The sequence below is a fragment of the Microtus pennsylvanicus genome, chromosome 6 (genome assembly GCF_037038515.1).
Source record: "Microtus pennsylvanicus isolate mMicPen1 chromosome 6, mMicPen1.hap1, whole genome shotgun sequence".
In the NCBI taxonomy this organism is placed as follows: domain Eukaryota; kingdom Metazoa; phylum Chordata; class Mammalia; order Rodentia; family Cricetidae; genus Microtus; species Microtus pennsylvanicus.
Genome location: NC_134584.1, coordinates 24720001 through 24746361, shown reverse-complemented (window position 1 = coordinate 24746361; position 26361 = coordinate 24720001). Strand labels below are relative to the sequence as shown.

The window sequence follows — 26361 nt, the reverse complement described above, 5'->3', positions numbered from 1 at the left end:
GCGGTATTGTATCAGCTCTTCCAGCATGGTAGCCTCTCCATGTCTGGCCCCCTGATGCCAGGGATCATTTGTACTGCACTTAGCACCAGTGAGGGACTCTCTGGTGTGGGAGTGTTTCAGCTCTAAAGTGCTGTCTTTGTTCTTATTTCCTCAGCTTGTTTCCTCCTGATACCATCCGCTGCATCTTAGGTTCCCTAGAAGCAGAGCTAAGGTGTCTCAGGTGCAGGGTTGGAGTGATGCCACTCAGGTCTGGGTTTTCCCCAGCACCACTGCAGCTTTCTTTTTTTTTTTTTTTTAATTTATTTATTTATTAAAGATTTCTGTCTCTTCCCCGCCACCGCCTCCCATTTCCCTCCCCCTCCCCCAATTAAGTCTCCCCCAGCCCGAAAAGCAATCAGGGTTCCCTGTCCTGTGGGAAGTCCAAGGAACCCCCACCTCCATCCAGGTTTAGTAAGGTGAGCATCCAAACTGCCTAGGCTCCCACAAAGCCAGTGCGTGCAGTAGGATCAGAAACCCATTGCCATTGTTCTTGAGTTCTCAGTAGTCCTCATTGTCCGCTATGTTCAGAGAGTCTGGTTTTATCCCAGGCATTTCCAGACCCAGGCCAGCTGGCCTTGGTGAGTTCTTAACCTTTGCTCAGTCATTTCAAAGAGCTATTCCCTTAATGACGGAACACCTGCCTCAGGCTAAACACAGGTACCTGAAAACAGGATGGATGTCCCAAGTTCCAAGAGCAGTTTCACGTAGGGACTCTTCTGGTCAGTCAGTCATTTGTCTCATGGCTGTATCTAACCCACATTGGCTGTGTGTTTTGTGATAGTGCTGCCAAGGTAAACTGCCTGAGCATTGGGCAGTGCCTAAGACTCGTTCGTGATATGAACTCAGCTGGTGGGGAAGCCAGAGTCCTCGGGCTCATTTCCTGGGACTGCCCTAGAGTCCTGAGCATGGTAGCTGGAGACTAAGGTGGGATTCTTATAAGCAAGTGAGCCATCACACTAATTTCTGTGGAGAAGTAGAGAGTGAGTAGTGACTGGATAGGATTAGGAAGTTAGGGATTTCCACCCTTGGTTTGGTCACTTTGTGCTGCCTTTTGATCTGCTTCAGCTTGCTACATGTACTTCCTGTTTCTGCTGTGGAAATTGCTACCAGGTGCAATATGGCAAAATGATTCTTAAGACCACTTTGGGCCTGCTCTTCGGCAGGGGATTGACAGGAAGATGGTCTGGATGCTATGTGTAGGAAGTGTGTTCCCAGTTTGCAGAGCCGACAGCCAGATGGTTTGTCCCCAGTCCCTGCTGTGTACGAGTGTGGCTGGTTCTGAAAGGTCTTGGCATCATGATGCCGCTACACAAGAGGGCTAAGGAAAAGCTTATCCGCAGAGAGTACATGCACTGTATGTCAGGGGGGATCTAGATGAGTACCTGCTGATGGACTCGGTAGAGCCCACGGGATCACTACACCTCACCCATAATCTCTCCTGCTGAGAGCATGGCATTCAGTGGAGAGTGCTGCCCCCTGCAATGCCTGCCAGGGGCTGTTGCTGCAGTACTCCCCGTGCCACGAGCAGCTGTTCCGGCTGAGCATACGTGTAATGTGTGTATGCCCTTGCAGGATAGGTGGCAGACTGCATCCTTTTGGTACAGACATAACTGAGAGAATGCTTTGGTCTCCCCGGCGCCTCTCAGAGTTGCTTTACTCTGCCTGACTGATCAGGAGCCCTGTGATCTGCGGAGTGTTCATGCTGAGTGAGATGTTGTTATTCACCTCTTAGGATATGGTTAAGGAGGCAGCTACCACATACATAATTGACTCAGATGTAAAAGCTTTCACCCAGACACCACTGAGCCCACATAGAGGTAGGCCCCTGGCGTGGGAGCCTTATGTTTGTACCCAGAAAATGTAGTCTGTAATTCCCAGGCCAAGAAGCACAACAGTTGGTAGCAGACTACTCATGTGGTTACTGTCAAACAAGGCTTACTCTGGCGGGGCATCACACGCTCCTGTACTCTGCTGTGGCAGCTGTTGGTGGCCTGGTCCCTACTACACTCTGGCACGAGCCTCTTCACATTGAGCAGTGAGGAAGGGGAGAGGACTAGTAAGGCCTTCAGGCGTGTCCCAAGGGATGTTTATGTTTGCAAGTGTTTTCTCCATGGGATGCGGGACTGGAGCAGCTTGGGAAACCCTCATCAGTTGATCAGATGTTTTGCATGGGCTAAAGATCCCATGGAGCTGACGGCACAGCTTTTAGAGATAAGTAGGCTCCTCAGGGCCTGACTACCCTGGAAAGGGCAAGGAACTCACACCAGCAGTCCATCTACTTTGTACTACTATACAGGGCCTTTGTAGGCTCTGACCCTTCTGAAGTGCAGCAGCTTACACAGTGAGTAGACCAGTCTCTACTGGTAGTTATGCCAAATGTGGCTCCCAAATTGTTTCTGGATGGCAAGCCTCATGAGTCCTTCCAAACCCTCCTGGATGCTGACAGCACTTACATATCTACTTGTATTGAATAGAACCATATCATACCAATAACAGGTCCAGCTGTGTGTCCCGGGGGTCTAGCCATGTCTCCCAGGTACCCAACTGATGGCAGATACCCATTCACTGAGGTCATGTATTTGGGGGACATAGAGCCTACAGACACTTCTGGTGTCACTGAGCACCAAATCGCAGGTCAGTGTGGTCCTCACTACAATAGTACATATTAGGAAGGTTGAGAACCGGTGATTGGCCATGTCTTTTTGTTCAGTTAGTTCATGCATAGCAAAGCGAATAGTCTGTGAGTGGCACACATAGAAGCAGGTGTCAGACATGAAACTGACAGTGTAATCTATTTTAAAAGAAAGTTATTTTCTACTTAATTTGTAAAACTTTCATTTTGTTCACCCAGGCAATCAAGCCCTGCCGTCCCATGACGAACAACGCTGGCCGTCTTTTCCACTACCGGATCACCGTCTCCCCGCCCACCAACTTTTTAGTAAGTTGCTGATGAAGTCACACTGCAGCCTGGGATGGCCTGGAGCTTAGCTGTGTAGCCAAGGCTGGCCTCTCACTTTAGACGTTTCTCCTGCCTCATTTCCAAAGTGCTGGGATTATGGCCTGAGCCGTCACACTAGACTCTGATTCAGTTCTTACGTCATTTTTATTTTAAAATCACTATGCAGATAAAATTTGGCTTTATTGTGATGTTTCAGCTTTCTTCTCCCACCATTTTATTATTTCTTTTGTGTTTGTATTGGTACCATGCAATAACCAAATTTATAGAGCCAGTGAATCATGAAACTGCTATTGGAGTAATGAGTGGCAGTGTGAAGTAGGGCATTTCCGAGTTTTAAAAGTCAGTGGGCAGCTTATGGCCCTGTGACTGAATCAGAGCGTTCAATGTATAGTAAGTATGTCAGTGTGATAATATGGTATACTTATGCACATGTGCTACATTCTAAGTGGTTAGCATAGCTAATTAATTTTCATAATAACTGTGTATATATTATCCATACTACCCATTTGGGACATTAATTCATGTTTCATAGATGAGGCTAGGTGATTTGCTCAGGTACTAAGCAGTATGGTGGTTTTTAGAAGACAGGGAGTCAATGTTCATGTCTGTATGCTGTGCTGGGCCACATTGCTTCTTACAGTATGAAATTTGCTAATTCTGTTGAGACGTCTTGATTACAGAAGTATTCATAGTTACATATTTTAATAACTTATTTAGCTATACTTCTGTGTCATCAACTTTACCCATTTAAATTGTGTAATTCATGATGTTCGGCATAAGTACAAATGCGTAAAACCATCTAACTTTAGAACATTTTTGTTATCCTAAAAGAAACTTTATATTCTTTAGGTGGTGTGTGTCTGTGGACTTGCCTGGCCTAGACTTTTCATAGAGGTCATATGGTAGCTGCTTTTTCTGTCTTTTTCTTGTTTACGTAGAGTAGGAGTTTAAAGATTTGCCTGTGTTGTGACATGTATCAGTACTTCACTCCCCTTTCTCTTTTTTTCTTTTATTCCACCTAGAATCTCTTGTATCCAAGGCAGGCACTCTGCCACAGAGCTGTGCAGCTTACATCCTTTAGTCTTTTTATGGCCAAATACTATACCCCTATGAAGTGCGTGTGTGTTGTATAGCTATGGCGTGTTTCATTTGTTCATTCATTAAGCTGATAGACTTTGGGTTGTCTCCACGCTTGCTATTGTGAATAGTGCTGACAGTAGTATTTGTGTGGACTAAGACACGGCTCAGCAGTCTAGGGCACTTGCTACTCCAAGACCCAATGGCAGCTCACAACTACCTGTAACTCCAGTTCCCGAGGATTTGATTCCTTTTTTAGCTTCTGTGAGCACTAAGCATGCAAATGGTGTATAGACATGCACATAAAATAGAATTGGATGTGTGAGGGCTTGGAGATGACAGGGAAGTAATATAATTACATGTTTTTACATTTCAATCAAAGAGTATTTGTATGCATGTATTTTTGATGTCTTCTGAGGATTGAGATTGCTGGTTTATATGGTAGGCCTGTGGCCTTGTCTTAAGAGTGGTCGTACCCTTCATTATTATTGCTTGTTTCATCAGAATTGTCTCATTATATTTAATGTAGTCTTCTTGAGTCACTCAGCTAGAAAGTGACAGTGATATTGACAAAAGGAATGATGTGTATATGGATAATCTTTAGTTCCTCCCCGTACACACACACACACACACACACACACACACACAATTTGTGAAACTATGATGTCTAGTACCTAGGTAAGAAGTAGCTTTTAAGCTACCAATCTTTATAATTTGCTCTACATTTGGCATTTAATATCCAAAGGGCTGGCTATTAAGAATGACATACAAGGAAGAGAGTCTCTTATAGTGAGATTGGTGTTTATACCATGTAATTACAGATCCTGTTTTTAGGTAATTGAAGGTTTTGACATTGCTTGGTACCTACTCTACTGCAGTGCTTGGTGGATTGTCTTCTCCTTGGGTAGGGTGGGGATGCAGCTGTGGGGTTGAGCTTCCAGCACTTCGAGGCCCTCAGAATCCTCCCTATTGTGGGGTCGGTCAGTCTATTTGTTCAGAAATACAGTTCAGTAAAGTAGAACTGGTTGTGTTATGGGATTAAAGAAAATTAATTTTTAGGAAATAAAGTTATATAGAGCCTTTAATTTTCTTTATGGTATCCATAATAAGCATCATTGGTTATTTAAATATATAGTATGAAATATACTATATATTTACTACATCTGAAGTATGTGTGTGTGTATGTATGTATATACACATACATACTACATCTGAAATTAGAGAATTTCATGAAACCAGAGGATTCCACTTAAAATTAATGTTTAGTGTGTGTTTCCTGATATTGGAAAATATGTTGAGTCTACAGAGTTGCATTTGTTTCTTCCTTGAGTTCCTTTGTGCCTGGGTGCATTGCTGCACATGCAGATGCTATGATTAAATCCTGTTTTGTGTTCTTTACTTTCAGACCGACAGGCCAACAGTTATAGAATATGATGATCATGAGTATATCTTTGAAGGATTTTCTATGTTTGCACATGCCCCCCTGACTAATGTAAGTATGTGCCAGTTGGCTCCTTTTTCCTTCCTTGCACTTCCTGCCTTCCCTTTATCTTTCCTTCCCCCAAATCTTTGTGTCCATAACCCTCACTCTTCATCCCACCTGTGTGAGCTTCAGGGCGGCTGCAGCAGTGTCAGGTGGGACTCTGTCTGCTAATGAGTCACAGGTTTGGGCTACAGTAAATGGTCTAAGTAAACGTGTTAGAATAACATTTTGAGAGTGTGAAACTTGGAAAAAGGAGGATAAACTATGGAGTGAGTGATGAGCTATTTTTGGGTTGATTGTTCTTCAAAGGAAAGGGGAAGTTTTAAGGAGAAGCTAATGTATGTCTCTGAGCAAAGGGAAGAGAAGCAGGGCTTGTTCAGGACACTAAGTCTGGAGTGACCTCGCTTGCTTTCTGCTTGTGTTCAGTGACTTGGTCTCACACAGGATTCTCGATACTTCTGGGTATTAGGGATGCTCTTCTGGGAATCAGTCCAAATGGATGCTGGGTATCTGGGCATCACAGTTGTCCTGTTTTGAAGTTGGCAGCCTTGGAAGTTGCCCAGCTGCTCATCATGTGGAACAGTGAGCTGCTATAGCAGTGCTGGGAAGAGCATGCAGCTTTACCTGGGCCGTGGGTCCTGAAGGACATAGCGAGCTAGATTTCGGCGTGTTGCCTGTCTGCAGTTGGAAAGTCATCTTTGTACTGTTTACTTTGAAGATGGATTTTACCATCGGAGGCTGAGCTTCAAATCTTGATCTTACCTTGCTTCTATCTGTCATTCCTTTTTACTTTACTGAGTAAATGGGATTCTAGGTAGTGATGCTAACTTAAAACAGCTTTTCCTAGGAAGGTGAACATCCCAAGGGAGGAGGGGGAGGGAAATGGGAGGCTGGGAGGAGGCGGAAAATTTTTTTTTCAATAAAAAAAATAAATAAAAAATAAAAAAAGAAGATAAGCCTAAAAAAAATAAAGGCAGGTAGAATTAAAAAACAAAACAAACAAACAAAAAAAACCCCAGCTTTTCCTTATTCTACGATATGTCCTAACCGTAAGGGAATTGTTTTTAACTTTATGGATTTTTGAGAGAAAAACTCACTAGGTAGCCCACTCTGGCCTGGAGCTTGTATAGCTCAAGGATTTTGAACTCAGAGTCCTCCTGCCTCAGTCTGCACAAGGGTGCAGGCATACACAGTCATACCTGGTTTTATTGGAGAGTGTTCTTTCAGGAGATGGTTATATGAGGGCATTTTCACACACATATGTTGTCACACTCGTACGTTTGTCCCCGCCACCCTCTCCTTCCTCTCTGCTCCCACTCTTCGTCTCTTTCCTCAGATAGCCTCCTGCCTTCACGCCACACACACATCTCCGTCTCTGTGTCTGAACCCGGGTTTTTAACAGCAGGAAATAGGCAATATTTTGTCTTCCCATCACTCTTATTTATTGATGCTCTCCCATTTAGACCTCGTCCCCCCTTTTCTCCCCTTTTACTTTCATATGTAAAATACTAGAAATTGTTAGAATTTCCATTGTTTCTTGGCTGTGCTTCTGTGTCTGTCATCTTCTTTGCTCCCCACATTTTAGTCTGAGGTTGTAATGGTCTTCAGACGTTCTGTAGTCCTCTAACGTCCACCTGCAAATGCCGGTCCTGCTGCAGGAAGTTACTTCAGCGTATCTGTCACCTCACTTCTTAATTCCCTGGTGCTCATCTAGTTCTCACCTTGACTTCAGGGTCACCTGCATGGGGAAGGCAAACAGTGTGGCTTTGTAGACAGCAGTTTGAGATCTGGAGTGAAGTCCCCTTGCTGACTCTGGCCTGACACTACTGTACACTGGTCTTGTCGTCTGTGGATGGGGTACTAATTGCATCAGGTTACCCGTTTTTGTGAAGGATGAATGCACTGGTGCATGGCAAGTGTTTAGCATGGTAATTGGTGCATAATAAATATTGGCACCTCTCATTTTGGGAAAGATGTCAGACAGATGAATTTGAATATTTTCACTCTTTTTTTTTTTTTTTTTTTTTTTTTTTTACATTTACACTGGACTGGCAATTCCTTGAGCTTTATTAATGATAGCTTGGGATTTTAGTTTAAGTCAGACTTTTTTTTTTCAAAAGAAAGATGTATTTTTAATTTTTATTTTGTGTATATGTGTGTCTGTGTGCATGGGAGTGCAGGTGCCCATGGACACTAGACACATCAGATCACCTGGAGACGGAGTTACAAGAGGTTGTGACCCGCCTGACATGGGTGCTGAGGATAGCTCTCAGGTCTTCATTGGGATCAACAAGTGCTGTTAACTGCTGAGCCATCCTTCAGCCTCTGACTTAGATTTAAAAATAGAATTTTTATTTTGTTTTTGTTTTTCTGTGAGACAGCATACTATATGCTATATGGTACAGATCGGCCTTGAAATACATATTTGCCTCTCTACAGCAGGTTTCATGGCACAAGTGAGTAGGAAATGTGATTTTTTTTTAAAAAGATAATTTTTAAAAAGTTTCCCTGCATAAAGTTTGGCACTGAGAGGCAGTTTTACTAAACTAGTCAGTTTTTGTTGTGTTCGAAGAGATTAAACCAAAAACAAACAAGAAAATCCCTGACCTCAACATTTATTTTATATAAATACTGAATTTCTTAAAAAAACTTGAGAACTTTTGTTCATAATGACGAGCCCTGTCATTTCTGTGAGTGATGTTGACAATAGAAATTGAATTTTGAGTTGAAGATTCTAAAGTTCACAGAGCTAGAACCGTCAAAGATCTCTTGAATTTAAAGCAGACTCCTATAAGGTTCTTAAACTGCATTACTGACCTGGCTCATTTCTTAGAACGAGCCCATCAGCAGGAAGGGCCTAGAGGTGACAGTCATGTGGACTCTTGACCAGAGCTAGCTCTGGAAGGGAATCTTAAGGTCTCTAATTGAAGTGGATTGAAAGCTTTGTTGGCCAAGTGTGTAGCACTCCTGGATGGTTTTATCCTGTCATGCAGTACGCTTGTGGTTCCTTATGATACCTGATGCTTGGGGCTTTGACAGTGCAAAAGGTGCATTGATTGCACAGTGTCACACAATGATCTCGTGCCCAGGAAAGCCCTGTGATCATTCTCTGAGCGAGAACTTGGTCAGGTTCCTTTTCGCTGATCACTGATGACCCATCCGGTCATTCACTCATTAGAAAAAGTATTGAATATACAGATTTGCGGGTATTAATGAATTAGTTGTGCTATTATGGGTTAGGGATTAGTATCAGCATGGCAGCACTGCGTACTTAGGATTTAGGGAGTGCTGGGCATTTGTGTCAGTTTGTGGGTTGATGGCAGCCGCTCTGGTGACCTCTGAAGTGCTGGTTTTTGGTGAGAGAGGACAAGTTCTCTTCCAGTCTAAGGCTGTGAGCCAGTGTGAGGGGCGCCTTTCCCAGCCGTGTCCCTCTCAGAAGCTTCCAGTGGTGTGGATGGAAGCCCGAAGCGTGTCCTGAGGAGTGCCCGTGAGTTCTGCTGCAAGGAGGTGGAGACAGTTCTGTTTGCATCGTTCTGTCCTTCCACACAGCTAGGAGGAGGGAAGGTCTCTCTCCTCCTTTTCCTCTGTCGCCCTCTGTATACTCCCAGAGCTCTCATTATTTCCCTCCTCTGTGCATTCACTCTTGCCGGATGATTCAACACCACCACCCACATTTTCTTTCTGCTTCCCTCTCATGAGATTTAACAGCTGACATGAGTAGCTTTGCCCTACCCTCTGATTTGATTGTTGGCGCATGCCCTGGTATGTCCCCTTGGGTAGTGCCTCAATTAGGGTTTCTGTTGCTGTGGAAAACACATGACCAAAACCAAGTTGAGAAGGATAGGATTGGTTTGACTTTGCCGCTTGTAGCCCATCATCCAGAGAAGTCAGGGAGAGCAGAAACTAGGGCAGGAACTGATGCAGAGGCCACGAACGATCCCTGGTTATTGAGTTCCTCCTTGTGGTTTGTGGAGCCTGCCTTTTAGAGGACCGCCAGCCCAGGGGCAACACCACCCACAGTTACCTGCACCCTCCATGTCAACCAGTCAAGAAATTACACTATAGACTTGCCTGGAGGCAAATCTTATGGAGGTGTTTTCTCAATTCAGAGACCTTCTTCCCAAATGACTCTAACTTGTAGTTGACATAAAACCAGCCAGGACAGACACGCAACCTTTGTGAGTCCTAACTCTTCATCGTCTCTTCATGTTGGGTTTGAGTTACTCAGGAGGGCAGTGTTATGGATTTCTGCATTTGCTTCGGTGCCATTGTGGTCTCCCTGGTGATACAAGCCCAGGGATGCTGTAGTTGGTCTCAGTTCTTTCCTCTCATGACAGAATGGTCAGAATATCCCCTAACTGTGTTTAAAACTTGTCTCTACTTCCAGTTTTTCCTTATTTGGTACCTGGGTGGGTATACTAGACTGTAGCCTGGCCCTCTGGCTGTGTTCTTTTCTCCCTAGCAGCATCTGGCTTCTCTCTGTGTGCACTGTGCTTTCTGAAGAACTAGGTAACTTCACAGGTCCCTTTTCTCTGTGTTCCAGTACCTGCCCTCCTCACCTGGATGTTTTTGTGTACCCTTGTTTTGCCTTTTTCTCCCTCAATATTTTTGAGCAGATTCTTTCTATTTCTTTGGCTGACCTAGAACCAATTGTCTAGACTAGGCTGTCCTCAGCTATCCTGCCTGTACCTCCCAAGTACTGGCAGTATAGAGGTGAGGTGTGCCTGGCTTCCTGCTGATGTAGCAAAGCAACCCAACTGTTGGCTGCACCGCCCACGCTTTTCCATTTGCTCCTCTTTAGTTGCAGTTACCACGCGGCCTATTCTCTCTGTGCTTATTTACATTCCTTTTCCAGATCCTTGACTTCCTTTTTTTTTTTTTGTTTTTGAGATAGGGTCTCACTTTGCTTTCCAGCCTGGGTTGGGATTCATGATCCTCCCACCTCTGCCTCAGGATCTTCAGGGTTATAGGAGTTACACCATCTTTTTTGTTTGTTTTGTTTTTTGTTTTTTGAGACAGGGTTTCTCTGTGTAATAGCCCTAGCTGTCCTGGAACTAGCTCTTTTAGACCAGGCTGGCCTTGAACTTACTCACAAAGATCTATTTGCTTCTGCTTCCTGAATGCTGGGATTAAAGGTATGTGCCACCACTGCCTGACAGGAATTATGCCATCTTACTGGACTCTAGATCCTTGCATTTTAATACAGGGCATTGGCTTATTCTAAAGTATGAACCTTATATAGATGATAGTAAGGAATGGGTATTTTAAAACCAGGCTAAATCATATGTCATTTTGTAACTCCTGAGTATTTTAAGTGTCAGTGGGGTTAAAGTAGGTTGTAAAAATAATAGTGTACTAAAAGCATTGCTTTGGTTAGCTGAGGACTGAGGACATAATATGTCCAGAAGTTGAAAACGAATCCCATAGTAAAGTTAAAGTTACCAACCACTATATTTAAGAAAAAAAAAAAAAGTAAAAAAGAATACCTAAGACCTAAATTTAACTTCATTTCCAGTAGATGGCATTGTAAGACTGCTTTTCTATTTTTTTTACATCCCCCTTTTCTGGGAGAATTAAAATCTGTTTCTTTCTGACAGCTGTGGTTTGTAAAAGTGATTACATTGTTTCATGGACAGATTGCTAAGCCAGAAAGACCGTGTAACACATCTCCAGGGCCTCTGGTTTCAATTACTGTGCCCAGCTAGCCAGTTCAGTAACCTCCTTCCCTCCCTTCCTCACTCTTTTATTCATTCAGAAATCTATTTATGGAAAACTCTTGTGCTAGATCCTAGGCTGGTGTGTGATGATGCACTGGGAAGATAAGACAGATGTGGATTAGTTCGGCTGAGCCTTCAGTTTCTCACAGGCTCTCTGGGTACTAGAATGGGCGGTGAGGAGATGGGTCTAGAATAAGAATCCTTACTTTACCAGCTACCTGCTCCTTCAGCCATGGTACCTGCCTGGTGGTTCTCTTCGTTTTTTCCTCTCTCCCATAATGCATAATGGTGAAACTTATATTTTAGGGCACCTGTGACAGTTCTATAAGCAAATACGGTGAAATATTAGACCAGTACCTGGCCCAGCAAATACCAGCTTTTTTTAAATTTATAATTAATTCTTGTGTACTTTCAACTACAGCTGCTCTTGCCCCAGAAGCAGGCAGGCAGCCTGCACTGTGCACTGATCCGTGAGCTAAGTGTTTATTACTGTTGTATTATCGTGCTGCCGTTCTTGACCTGGGTGAAGAATTAATAGTAAAATTAGCACATGACTGGTTTTATTATTTCTTTCTGAAGGTGACATGTTTGGGTTGAGTGTCCTTGTGTTTGGGTTGCTCTGCTAATCACATTGAGTGAAGCACCAGTATTACTCCCATCTCTCTCAGAAGCTTGGTCAGAGAGCTCCTAATTCTCATCATTAGGGTGTAGTATTTTGGGACCAGGTGTGGTAACACATTGCCTTTAATACCAGCGGCTCGGGAGGCAGAGGCCTGCAAATTTCTCTGAGTTTGAGGCCAGCCTCGTCTATACAGGAGTTCCAGACCAGTCAGGGCTACAGAGTGAGGCCCTGTCTCAAAAAAAAAAAAAAGAAAAAAGGCAGTTGAACGTTGTGCCCAAGGTTGTTACCAGGTTACGTGAAGGTAAAACTGCATTTGGTCCTCTGAGTCAAATAGCAAACTCTGCATTATGAGCCTGCAGCTCAACAGCTCTTCTTCTTTGCAGATTCCACTGTGTAAAGTGATTAGATTCAACATAGACTACACGATTCACTTTATTGAAGAGATGATGCCTGAGGTAAGAGAAAGGATTGCTTAGCAGCTGAATGTGTTTTATTCTGCTTTCTTAATCTTTTTTCCTAAACACACACACACACACACACACACACACACACACACACACACACACAGCAACACAATTGAAGTTGGTCAACTCCAGCGTTTTGCCACTCGAGACCCCTAACTACCATGCTCACTGTCAAAAGGGTTGCTGTAATGTACCTCTGGTACCATGGTTCAAAAATTTAAACTCGTTGACCTATTTCTGAACCCATGTCTGCTCGTGCTGCATCTGCTGATAGTCACCGTACATCTGTTCTCGGTTTTGCTTAAGGGACAGAGTTTGGGTCCTGGCCAGTCTCACAGAGAGGGCTGGAACAGCGGAACAGAATCCGAGAGCTGTTGGAATAATCTTGCTCATTATCTTCAGTGATAAGATCAGTGTTTGCCTCATTTTTCTTCCCATATATTTACATTTTTTCCTAATTGTTTTTCATTGCAGATGCTAAACAGCAGATTTATCTAAATATATGCAAGAGATTTAAAATTCCAAACTAAGATTAATGTGAGTCTCAGAATGATTCATTGCCTGATCTTGAATTTAGTGTTGTCAACAAATCACACTAAGAAATAACAGCTCGACAGCAAACAAGCGTGTGTGCTTGATGTGTCGGAGTTGGGGTCGATTTCTGGAGCCCTTGGCTCTTGGAATTTGTTTAACTGGGAAGCGCTGTCATGGATGGCAGGGAGCAATGAGGAGCGATTGATGGGCCTGATGTGCATGCTAAATTACCACCTCTTTCATTCTGGGCCGCTTGGCTTCATTCTACCTGCATTGAAATGGCCTTAAAGAGCAAGGGCTGCCCCTTCTTTCTGTGCGTAGAGAGTTTTTAGCTTTTGCTTTGCTTTGTTCGGGTCTAAGGTCATAAGCCTTCACTTATCGCTGTAAAACTTTATGATTCCTGATGTGATCTCATGCTGGGTGATTTATGAACCCCAAGCAAGATGAGTAGGAGGAAGCCTCACGAGACCAGACTGGCTTGCAGATGTGTCGTCTGTTAGCTTGTCTGCAGGAGCAGTTTCGGCAGAGTTCTGCTGTTTTTCTCAACCCTTTTATTTGTCTCTGTTAATAGTTTAAAATTTTTTGCCACAAAAGATTTCTGCTTTTTGGTAACTTGGCAACAGTAATCCTGTGCTGTGGGAGTAGGGTGGGATGGCAGTGGGGTTGGGCAGGCTCGTCAGCTGCAGGTGTATGTGTGGAATCTGCATTCACAAGAAGCTCCCAGGAGATTCTTAAACATTTTACAATTAGATTAGAAGAACATGGTAGAAGGAAGACTGTGAGATATTCTATTTGTACACCGAAAAGAGCTGAGTTGACATTTTCGTAGAAATCCTAATGGTGGTATTGTCTACTTCATTTCAATTTGAAATCAGCAAGTCGTTTTAGGACAGTGGCCAAGCTGTGCAGGGAATGCTTTTAGTACAAGTTCAACAAACCCTCTGAGATCCTTGGCTAGGACAAATTAAAACTTCAGTTCATATGTATTTGCAGATCTATAGTTATTTGATTTTGACTTTTTTTTTTCAGAATTTTTGTGTAAAAGGACTTGAACTGTTTTCACTTTTCCTATTCAGAGATATTTTGGAACTGTATGACTGGAATCTTAAAGGTAAATTATAGGGCTTTAAAACAAGAGTAAGTCTTTTAAGACGTATGTCACAGTGTATATGAAAGCTCACACGAAATGGGGGCATGGTTGACGTTTTTATTTTGTAAATCCCTAGGTAAAGGCATGGCGTCTGTAGGAGTTCTTGCTATCATTCGGCAGGAGTATGTGCTTACGGGTTCTGCTCCATGTAGTTTTGTCAGTGCCTATCAGCAATAAGATTGTACCAGTTATTACTAATATAACGGCCTTGTTTATGTGCATTAGGGGAAAAAATCTCAGTGGTTAATATTTTAAATATAATGACCATTACTGTAATAAACTTGTAAGGAAACAGTTTATTAAATTAGAGAACCAATTAGTCATTAAAATATACATGCATGTGCGGATTAAAGACTCAATTTTCCAATAGCTTTTTAAATTTGCTTATTTTTAAAGTCATGTATTGAAGGAAGTCTTTGAAGCTAGTTTTAAAATGAAATGAATGAGTATCTTTTAAAACCAAGTGTATTGATAAATGGTTTCCTAAACTAACAGCATGCTTTAGTGTATTGATTAAAAACTGAAGGAATTAATACATAAGCACATATTATGTAATGCTGTAGTTCGATTATAACAAAGATGCTGATATTTTTTAATTTAAAAAGTAAATTTTTTGCTTTGGCTCCTTGCCTTTCCATCTCCCCTTGAGCTGCTGCAGGCCCCTCTTTGCAGTCTTCACTGGAAGCTGCGACAGTTGCTGATAAGGGATTGAGTTATTGAGGCCGGGTGGGGGGAATGGCAATTTTTATGTCCCTGCTTCTGTGATGTTTTTTGTGGTTCCCATAAATCTTGGGAATTAAGTTGCAGTGTTGGCTCTCTGAGGTTGTTTGATTTCTTTCTTCTTTTCTTTTTCCTTGTTTGCCTCAGGTCCTTTGTTTGAAGACAGTCCTCCCTGCTGTCCAAGATTTCATTTCATGCCACGTTTTGTAAGGTTTCTTCCAGGTAAATCTTTTGACTTGTCTGTGACCTGGAGTGACGGTGTGTCTGAAAATAAGCCTGCCCCTCTCCTTTCAGTCTTTGGGGGCAGCTTTTCCGTGTTGGGTGCCGTTAATTATCCACTTCTCAGGTTGAACTTGGAAATGTAAAACTTTACATGCTGATTTATACCTTTCATAATTTATCGTGCTCCTAGGTTTGGTGAGCAATAGGTGAATTGATTCATACACTTTGAAAATGTGCTTAGTAAAATGCCATGAAAAGTGTTAAGATAATAGAAAAAATACATATTGCTTAATTCTGCATGTGGTCAATTGGAAAACTACTAGTGAAAAATTTAATTTATAATTTAGTTATAGCTATGTTAAAATGATTGCAATAATAGTTATTAAGGTGGTAGGATATAGGTGATTATTTTCTATTTGTTAGGTTAGTTTAAATTATTTTTCAATGAAGAATATATGATAATTTGTTCTCCCATTCAATTATAAAATATAAGTTAATGGATATTTAGTTTGTAAAGTAATATTTAATTGTCTTATTTTTTTCTAAGAATATACTTGTAAGATATGGCCTTTTATCATTTAGTATCATTAATGATTGTTATTAATGAAATCTTTTGAAAGCCTGTTTGCAGTCCTTTTCTTGGCGTCCTCTGCCATCCAGGTGGTCTTGTCAGCTACCCGCTCTGTTGGGTGCTGGGCAGTCTCGCAGGGCTTTGCTGCCGGCTGAGTGAAGGAAAGTGTCTCGTCGTTCTCCCCTGAACTGCGTGTTTTCCCCTTTTCTACTCCAGTGGCTGCTAAACTCAGCCTTGAACCATGCCAACACCTGAAATGAGTCTGTTCCTGGAGTAGAGCTCCACTGTTTCACCTGTGGTGCCCCTTGTTTCAGCTGACCCCACCCCTTCTCGTGGGCACAGCCACATTGCTGTCTTTCCGTCACTCGGGTCCCTTATGCCGTTCCCACTGGTCACATCACCGTTCCAGCCTACCTCCCTTTTGTAGTGTGAGCCACTCAGGTCTCGGAGGAAGGAAACTCAGCTCCAGCTTTCCATTCGTCTGCACCTGAGCTGGGGCGTTTGTCTTGATGTAACTTTTCCATATGGTTCTCCGTGCCACCTCGGGAATCCAGCCCTGCAGTCAGGCTTCGTTTGCTCCTGCCTCTTGTTCTGAGGTGGCTTGCCTGACCTTCCTCGTGCGTTGGACCTGACAGATGCCGGCTTCCTCAAGTGCTCTTAGTCTATTTCAACCGGAGTTTTGCCTGTGTCAGATGCCCTCCCGCGCTGTCAAGGCCAGCCTCCTGCAGAACAGTGCAGTTCCACACCCTTCCTGGAGTGAGGCTCCTGGTGCTGTCCCTTGTTTTGTTTTGTTTTTTTGATTTTCGAGACAGGGTTTCTCCGAGGCTTTTTTTGGTTCCTGTCCTGGAACTAGCTCTTGTAGACCAGGCTGGCCTCGAACTCACAGAGATCTGCCTGCCTCTGCCTCCCGAGTGCTGGGATTAAAGGCGTGTGCCACCACCGCCCGGCCTCGTTTTGTTTTCTTTATTCTGCCTCTTTAGTCCCTCCAAAGTCTGCTGTCTCCCTGGAGAATTTGAGGAAGGAATACTCTTTTTCAAGGCCTTCACACTGACTTATTTTTATGTGAGGAGAGCATCACTTGTGCTTTTAATATTATTGTTATTGTTGGTTTTGTTTAGGAAATGCATTCGATGCTGCTTTTCCTTGTTGCTTCTAGTTTCATTTCTAGTGAGTGGATCTTTGACTTCATAATGGAACTTCAACAACAAGCGTCTTAGAAAATAGTGAGACATTGTGGGAAAGCTTGTCCTTTCTGTACCTCTCTGCTTTGGCATTTTATTACCAAACAAATCTGTAAGAAAGGAGGCAGTTTTAAAACCGTCATATAGAAAAATCTTACTCTATGGGATGCCGAGTGTACAAAATGCTTCTCATAACTATCGGATAACATTTAAGCTGTCATAAATAAAAAGGTCTGTTGCTTTATTTTAAAACAGGATTTGCTCTTGTATTAGACTTGCCCCTGAAAATACACAGATTTTAACAACCTGAGGGCTACAGAACTCTACCCACCGTATCAGTTTCTTATACTAGGCGGCACATGGTTGACTCGCTTTCACTATATGGCTTCATTAAAGATCATTTTAAGACGGGGACTAAAAGCCACATTTGATATATATATTTCCATATGTTTCTAGGCATGAGGTGTTTTCTTATATAGTTATGTTAGGCTTACATCCTATTTTTAAATAATTCATGGAGCAGATGGGTCTTTTTTAAGGGTTCTGTTCTATAGTGCCAGATTTCTTATCTCGTGTTGCCATGAAAAAGATGTTATTCTTTAATGCTGAGCCTGGGCAGGTCCTTGCCCCTTCTCTTTTCCTACATTATATCCTGTCTTTGTAACACATTCAGCCAGTCTCTCCTTTGAGGCCAAGAATAAGCCCTGCCCCTCCCTTCCTGCCTGTCTCTCTCTTCCATTGAGTCTGAAACTTGACATCGTGATGCCTGCCTCTCCCAATGCTGGCCTGACAGGTGTGTGCAGCTAGGTCTAATTCCTCTGCTTTTTGCACTATCAGTGATAATGTGATTCTTAGCCCCCATTGGGGACTCTATAAATGCTTATTTGCTGATCTTACTTAGTGGGTCATAGTAGTATATTATTTCCTTTAATTTCATATGTATACGTGAGTGCCTGCATGTATGTATGTGTATCATATGTGCACATGGTGCCCACAAAGGACAGGAGAGGACATCAAATTTCTTGGAAATGGAGTTCTAGATAGTTGGGAGTCATTGTGTGGTTGCTGGGACATGAACCCAGGCCCTCTGCGAAAACAGCAAGTGCTCTTCAATACTCAGCCATGTCTCTAGCCCGAGAGGACTTTCTTAAATATTGATGCGGTATTCATCAGGGTGCTTTTCAAACATTTGTTATTGCCTCTACCCTATTTTCATCTTTTTTCTTTTTTTAATTTTTTAAGACATTCTTACTATGTAGCCCAGGTTGCCTCATAACTCACTATATAGCCCAAGCTAGCCTCAAACTCATTTTTTTGTTATGCCTCAGTCTCTTAAGTGTTAGGATTATGGACATATGTCACCTAGCTTGGTTCTGGCTTTCCTCTTTTTTTCCACCCATGCTCTAACTATGCCTAACCATGCTGAGCTTCCAAAACCACATCAGATTGGGTCAGGGAGATAAGGGTTTAGACTGTATCTCAGTTTTCTAAAGTAAAACTAATCAAACTGTAGCAAAATATTAACAATATGTATATCCTAAGCATAGGACTCTGTAAATTTTAATGAAGTAAGTGTGTGTACCCAAATCACGACTACCTATGTCTGAGAAACCTCTCTGGACCTGCCTGTTCATTGTCTGGAACCGGATAGAAACCTCTGTTCTGGCCTGAAATACCTTGTGGAATCTGGGGTCAGACTTAGGTCTTCAAGCCTTTGTGCCAGTGCCTCTGGCCACTGAGCATCTGCCAGGTCTTTTTTTCTCTTTGAAAAAGCCTCCTCACACTGTAGCACAGGCTGGCAGGAAACTTACTGTGCAGCCCAGGCTGGCCTTGAACTTTTGTTAGTTCTTCTGCCTCAGTTTCTGGAGTGCTGGGATTACAGGCACAGGCCACCCTGCCTGTCTGTGTGGGTTGTTGTCTGTTGACACATTCGCGTTTCTATAATCTGCATGGTGCTCTGTGATGAGCAGGAACAACTGATCGTAAGGCCGTGCTCCAGCTTACGTTTGTGATTTTTATCCCTGCTGTAGCTGTTTGTATAATGTCAGTTAAACTTTTTCCTATTCTAATGTTATGGTTTTCTTCCATGCCTTCTTCATTTTAAACTATCTTGATTTCTTTTGTAATTGGTATAAAACAATAGGCTAGAACTCTCTATTTTCACTATCAATTACTGCATACCATTTGTTAAGGACATTTTCTCCCAGAATTGGAGTGTTCTTGCCGTCCGCCCTTGACGGCCCTGGTGAGTGCGCACAGACAGTACCAGAGGGTAGAAATTGCAGATGAGCACACGCTTCACGTTTTCATCTGCGTGAGGCATATTATGCCTGGCTCGTCAAAGGAGACTGTGTTGAGCACGCTACATAACTTGTCCTTTCCACTCCAGATACCTCAGACATTGGTCTATGTAAATGCTTTGTGTCATTTTTAATACTGACAAAGGGGAGAGTTCTGTATTCCAAATGGATATGACTTTTCCAACACTTGTTCAGGTGATGGATAGTTTGTTTTACTTGTTCCATAGACTACTTCAGCAATACTGTGCATTTGTCCACTTGCGTTTTGTGTTTTGAAAGATAGAATTCTAGAAATAAGATTGCTTTGTTAATAGAGCACACATACTTTAAGTAATAAAAAGTGACCAGATTGCCTATTGAGGGAGTATATACGAGTTCATACCTCTGACCAAGAATTTTGGTGAAAGTATTCTTTTGCAAAAGTTATTTGCTGGCTGAATATTACTGTCTATCCTCTGCAGTTTTGTCGATCTAATATACAAAAAATAATGTTAGTGTATGTGCATGTTTCTTGAATTTCTGAGACACTAGTGTTTCATGGTCTTTTCGTTCTATTTATATTTTTGTTAAACATTTTTTTATTTACTACTTTACAAGAAAAGTTGAGATGGGGTCTCATTGTGTTGCTCTAGCTAGCTTGGGACTCTTGTAGACCAGTCTGGCTTCAAACTCAACACCCCACCTGTCTTTGCTTCCCTAGTGTTGGGATTAAAGATGCCTAATTTGCTGTTTATTAATATCAATGTGTTATAAAACTAAATTGAATGTTGAAGTGTTATCAGTCATCATAATTTTCCTCCATTTCTCTAATTTGAAGCCCTCTATCTCGGCTGCCGTACACACATGTACCAGCCCCTGTGTGACAGTCTGAGCTCAGCACTGCTCAGTGCGTACACACATGTACCAGCCCTGCGTGATAGTGTGAGCTCAGCGCTGCTCAGTGCGTACACACATGTACCAGCCCTGTGTGACAGTCTGAGCTCAGCACTGCTCAGTGCGTACACACATGTACCAGCCCCTGCGTGATAGTGTGAGCTCAGCGCTGCTCAGTGCGTATACACATGTACCAGCCCCTGCGTGATAGTGTGAGCTCAGCGCTGCTCAGTGCGCGCCAGTGTGCCAGAAACCAAGACGTGGAGCAGCTGCTGTACTTAGATTTTAGGGACCCTTGTCCGTTTGTTCCTCACGTTTCCCTCTCTTCCCTCTGGTTGTAAAGTAACTGGGAGGAGCTAGATGCATTTTAAGATTTTATTCTTACCATAGCTGATGGGAACAGGAAGTAAGAGTCTGTGCACCACCTGTGCCTTCCTGAGTGAGATGGGAAATCCTGAGTCAGTTTTACAGATCTTTGGTAGCAAATTGACTTTTGGAAACAGCCCCATCTGGAGCAGCAGTTGTCAGATATGGCTGGCAGGAGACCAGGAAGATGAAGTAAGTGTATTGGGGAACTTCAATTGATAAAGCATCTTTAAGTTTTATTATTTTATTTTAAACATTTAAAAATTTTATGTTTCTGTGTATTTTCACTGTATGTATGTGCACTAGTATGTGTTCCTGATGGTCTTGGGGGCCAGATGAGTAAATTGGATCATCTTGACCTAGAGTTATGTGTATGTGGGTGCTGGGATCTAAGCCTAGGAGTAAGCACTCTTAACTTCTAAGCCATCTCTAGCTCCTAATATAACTTTACATTTAAAATTTAAAAATGTTTGTTATGAATATCTACTTGAGAAAATAAAATAATTCCATATCATCTTGGTAGGAAAATCTGAAAGAGGTAGTAATATGGTTAATTTGAGTATAAAGAAAGGGGAAGACATTTTTATATTTTTTTGAATTGTTTGTTATATCACTGATAAGTCATGTTTAAGCAGCCATGTATTTAACACAGATTCCCTAACAAATTGTTCCCATCTTCAAATAACCGAGCAGTATAAATGGAGGAGTTGGGTCTCTAAGAAACAGTTTATAGAGCCTGTCAGTTCATTAATGACTGTCCAGATTCATCCCCTGAAACACAAACTCTAGTTCTTCCCAAATAATGAGCCCTTGTCACGGTTCCAGCCTCAGCGCTGGCAGAATTCCTGCTAACCTTAGCTTACCCGCTCTAATTTCTCATTTGTATCATGTCCTATTTATCCTAGCCAACGAGATAAAAATTACTTTGTTGCCTTCAGTGACATAATTCCATAAATCCCCAACATAAACATGTAGCAAAACAGACAAACCTAAAGAGCCAATTCATTAGCATCGGTAACTCGGTGGCAGTGGAGAGCAAGTGGCCATATGATTAATCCGCTCCAGAAAGTCATCCCACAGATATTTATTATGGTGTCTCTTTGCTAGGCGGACTGTGAGGGCTATAGCTTGTGCTCCGTGGGCTGCCGCAGGACTTAGGTTTTGTCTGTCTACCTCTTCTCATATATCTGTGGAGATGGCATCCTGGTACCAAACACAGAGCAGAGCCCCAGTCCCCTTCCTGGATAAACCTTCCCCTCAGCATGTCTGTCCTGAGTTTCTGCCCTTTTTTTCATAGCTTTAAATATCTATCTTTTGGTAGCTGCCATGTGAACTATTCCGCAGATTTTTAGTGTGGAGTTACTTTCTCTCCCAGCCGTAGCAGCTTTGCACCTGATGTGTGTGTGTTTAATTATGTCCAGTTTCTATGCTGCTCTGAAACTCACTACTGTCTCATCAGCAGGTTTGCTTCCAAGCCAAACTGGAGACTGGGTACTTGGCGTCTTTATAAGCATTTATTGGCCTTGCTTTTTTTTTATCTTGCAGATATTCCTGTCCTAAATTGGGCTGTACCCACGCCACTTACTAAGTAGAACTTGAGACTGTAAGAGACAGTTGGTTTGTAGACAAGTATTTTCTTCTGCCAGTAGCTCTTTTAACTTCTCCACTTTAAATTAGATACTTCTCATCCATTTCACTGTATGCGAAGTGCCATAGAGCCGGCAGGCATAGCTGCATGCCGAGAGCTTCTGTTGCTGCTTTTAGCTGTAGCTGTTTATGCTGCTTTGCAAATATGCTCCTTTCCCCATAGAAATATGGAGACTTTTCCAGATCCTAAGGCAGACAACGTTCCACTCCTTATCCCTGTAACCTACAGTTTCCTAGATTAACTCAGCGCACTTGCATTTGTAAATCAAATACTAGCGCGTTCTTTCCTTAGTCTTGGTGAATCTCATCAGTGTGGCAGTTACTGTGTAAGTTATCTGGGTCTCCTGCCTGCTGTTCTGTATGTAGGCATATGCAGAGTAGAGTCACATTTGCTTTACAGTGTCCCTTGCCTGCTGCTCCCCGAGACTCCTTGGAAGAGGGGAGACTAACATTTCCTCTTGCACTGAAAAATAAAAAGGAAGACAGATGCACTCGTGCACCCCCACACCCTCCAGACAGAGTCTAGCTCTGTAGCTCAGGGTAGAAGTTAGCAGAGTAGCCCAAGCTGGCTTCAAACTTGCAGTGATCCCCCTGCCTCTGCCTCTGAAGAACTGGATTTTAGCAATGTAGCACCAGACAGCTTTCTCATCACCCCTTGAAAGTTGAGATGGCGTCCTGGAGTGCTCGAGGCAGAGGATGAGAGACGTGGTAGGGAGGGCAGCTATCTTCTGTAGGAGTGTGGGATTGTGATTGTGTCTACTCCAAACACAGTCCGCAAGTCTGAGGCCTTTTTCACCTGTCTAACTGGGTCACGTCATTCTGGATCATCTCTTAATACCTTCCCATTGGGGATTAAGACTTTGTTTTAATCGTTGACAAAGTCTAGAAGTCACATGGAAAGAAGTTTTCATGAGGGATTGTTTAGGTTGCCTATGGACACATCTGCGGAGGGTTATTTGATTGTTAGTTGACGTGCTAAGTCCCAGCCTAAAAATGGGCTCTGCCATTTGTTAGGTTTGGGCCCTGGACTGTGAGTTGAGCACATAGAGGCATGCTTGCATTCATTTCTGCCTTTCTCTTTTTTAAAATTGCATATATTTATTTATTGAGAGGAAACTATTCTTTTTCCTTTTGGTTTTTCAAGACAGGGTTTCTCTGTAACTGTCCTGGAACTAGCTCTTGTTGACCAGGCTAGCCTTGAACTCACAGAGATCTGCATGCCTCTGCCTCCTGAGTGCTGGGATTAAAGGCGTGTGCCACAACCACCTGGCAAGACAATTCTTTTTTAAATAACTTTTTAAGATGTATTTATTTTATGTATATGAGTGCTATAATATGCATGCATATCTGAATTCCAGAAGAGGGTATCAGGTCCTATTATAGATGGTTGTGAGCTGCCATGTGGTTGCTGGGAATTGAACTCCGGTCCTCTAGAAGAACAGCCAGTGGTCTTAACCACTGAGCCATCTCTCCAGCCCCTATTTCTGCATGCTCTTAACTGTTGATGTGACATGACTAGCTGTTTCAAGTTCCTACAGCTTTGATGTCTCCAAAACAAAGTACCGTACCCCAGAATTGTAAGCTATTATTTATTTTAATAAACCCTTTCTCCACTTAAGAAAAAGTTGCTTTTTTTCTTTTTAAATTATTTACTTATTTGTGTGTATGTGTGTGCATGTATGTACAGGCACACATGAGGACAAAAGCACATGTACAGGTGTGTCATGATATGCATGTAGAGGTCAGAGGTCTCCTTATGGGATCTGCTTCCTTCCTAACCCCTTGTGGGTCTCAAGTGGCAGGCACCTTTCCCCACTGAGCAATGTTGCTGGTCCCCTTAGGTTGTTGTTTTAACGGTGTATTTTAGCACATCGGCAGACGTGAAACCAGGACAGATGTCAACGTGCTAATTTTGAGAGACACAACTTTCTGTCTGTAACACCGTGAGAGTTAACTAATCAAACGTGCATATCGGCTTTAAGATAGCTGTCTTATAATAAGGCGCAAAACTATCACCACTGTGAACAGTGATCTTGAGTCAGACGGAGCATGTCTTTGGGTAGTGTCTTTGTATTTAGATACATCTTTAAGAGGCTCATGGTCTTTGATGAAGATGATTTGCTTTCAGAATATTATCTCTTTTAGGACTGTGATTTATGTACTTCTTGAGGGCCTAAGATGTGTGGGTCTTGTTTGGAGTGGGCACATAGCGAGTGCCATACAGCTCTTTAATCATTGCCTTCCCGCTGCCCCTCTGCCGCGCTCCCGTTTAACTATGTGTCCCCCACACCAGCCTCCAGTTCCTGGAACATGCCCATCACGCTCGGCTTTGGACTTTAGCTGGTTCTGCTGAGACCCTCTATCCAGTGTGGCAGCTGGTTTCCATTGTCAGCTTACACAGTTGGAATTACACAGTCTGGGCAAAGTGTTCCTCGAGGGATCACGCATGTCCTGTGGATATGTCTTTGCATGATTGTCTTGATTATGTTAATTCGTCTGAAAAAAAACCTAACCTAAGAGTCAGTGGTGCCATTCCTGAGCCCTGGACCGTATAGAAAAGGAGAAAGTGGGCTGGAGAGATGGCCCAGAGGTTAAGAGTACTGGCAGCTCTTCCAGAGGTCCTGAGTTCAATTCCCAGCAACCACTTGGTGGCTCCCAACCATCTGTAATGAGATCTGGCGCCCTCCTCTGGCATGCGGGCATACATGGAGGCAGAATGTTGTATACATAATAAATAAATTAATTAATTAAAAAAAGAAAAAGAAAAGGAGAAAGTTAGCTGAGTGCGAACGTGTGTGCCATTCGTTCTCCTTCAGCTCTTGACCGTGGCTTCGGGGTGACTACCTGTTTTCGTCCCTGCAGCTGTGGCTAGCCCAAAATGAACTGGAGGCTGTGGAGCTGTGGCTAAACATACTTTCTCCCCTGTTGTCGTGTTATTTTACCATGGCAACAGGAAAAGAAATTAACGTGCTGAGGTAGCTGCACAGTGTGTGGGCTCTTATTTCAAGTTTCATTTTGTATTTCTTTTAGTGCTGAGGGGTAAACCTCGAACCTTACCCATGCTAGCAAGACCTCTGCCACTGTGCATGTCTTCAGTCCTTTTATTTTGTCTATCTCTTCAAAGACGCCTTCTCTGAATATACTATGCTAATATGTACACACACACACACATATGTATATTTACCATTTGTTATGTAGCACAGGCTGGCCTTAAATTCACAATCTTCTTGCCTTAGCTTCCTGAGTGCTGAGATTACAGGCATGTGCCATCGTGCCTGTCTCCTTGACGATCCTCTATTTCCTTTCCCAGGTAGATTCTCCTTCATAGCTCATCTTGTCCTGACTTACTGCATAGTTGCTTTTAAATATCTGTACCTTTTCACTGGGTAGTCATCTTTAGAAAGGTTTATCTGTTTGGATCACTGGTGACATTCACAGAACCTCTCGTACAGTGCCTGCCGGGTGACAGGTATTCAGTAAAGCTAACATGAGTGTTGTGAGGAGGAGTGGATAGTCACATGTGTGTTGTATGTAGATGTGTTCAGTTCTAGAGCAGCACCCGAGGTAGAGATTTGATCTGTATTCTTTCTTTCAACTACAGCTTGTACAGTCTTTATCTTTTTTTTTTAAATATTTATTTACTATGTATACAATATTCTGTCTGCGTGTATGCCTGCAGGCCTCATTACAGATGGTTGTGAGCCACCATGTGGTTGCTGGGAATTGAACTCAGGACCTTTAGAAGAGCAGGCAATGCTCTTAACCACTGAGCCATCTCTCCAGCCCTACAGTCTTTATCTGTAGTGTTTGTTCCCGGCCACTCAGACCCGAAGTAATTACACAGAAACTATATTATTTGCAATACTATTTGGCCAATAGCTTAAGTATATTTCTAGCTAGCTCTTATATCCTAAACTAATCCATCTCCATTGATCCTTTAATCATCATGAGGTCATGGCCTACTGGCAAAGTTTCTGCAGTCTCCAGTGGAGATGCCTGTCTGTCTCCTATGGTGGCTACATGGCTTCTTCTCGACTCTGCTTATTCTCTCTATATATATCTTTTCCAAACTGGCTATATTCTGTAAAGCCATTGACCAAAAGCAGCTTCTTTATTCATTAACCAATAAAAGCAACACATATACAGAAGGACTTTCCACATCATTTATCTTCTTGTGTTTTCTACTCACCAGATTCCTAGATGCCAGTAATTCCTCTGACCCAATTTGGGTCTTCTTGCTTTCTTTTGGCCACTCAGTGTTGGGCTTGATCCTAGCTTATAGTATGCTATGGGGAGGGCAGAAATTTTCCTCTCAGGAATGATCTTCAGAGCCCCCAGGAGGACTTTTGTCTTTTTGGGTGGAGGTAGATAACACACACACACACACACACACACACACACACACACACACACACACACACACACGATGTGTTGCC

General features: G+C 42.8%; 1 protein-coding gene across 2 annotated transcripts in view; it reads left to right on the top strand.

Moving 5' to 3' along the window:
- Drosha (drosha ribonuclease III) overlaps positions 1-26361 on the top strand; it is a 109969-nt gene that overhangs the window by 24314 nt on the left and 59294 nt on the right. For both annotated transcript variants that reach the window (XM_075975849.1, XM_075975848.1), the window contains exons 11-15: positions 2891-2977; positions 5481-5567; positions 12281-12352; positions 13925-14006; positions 14913-14987. In XM_075975849.1, coding sequence (XP_075831964.1) covers positions 2891-2977; positions 5481-5567; positions 12281-12352; positions 13925-14006; positions 14913-14987 — 403 coding nt within the window. The remainder of the gene's footprint in view (positions 1-2890; positions 2978-5480; positions 5568-12280; positions 12353-13924; positions 14007-14912; positions 14988-26361) is intronic.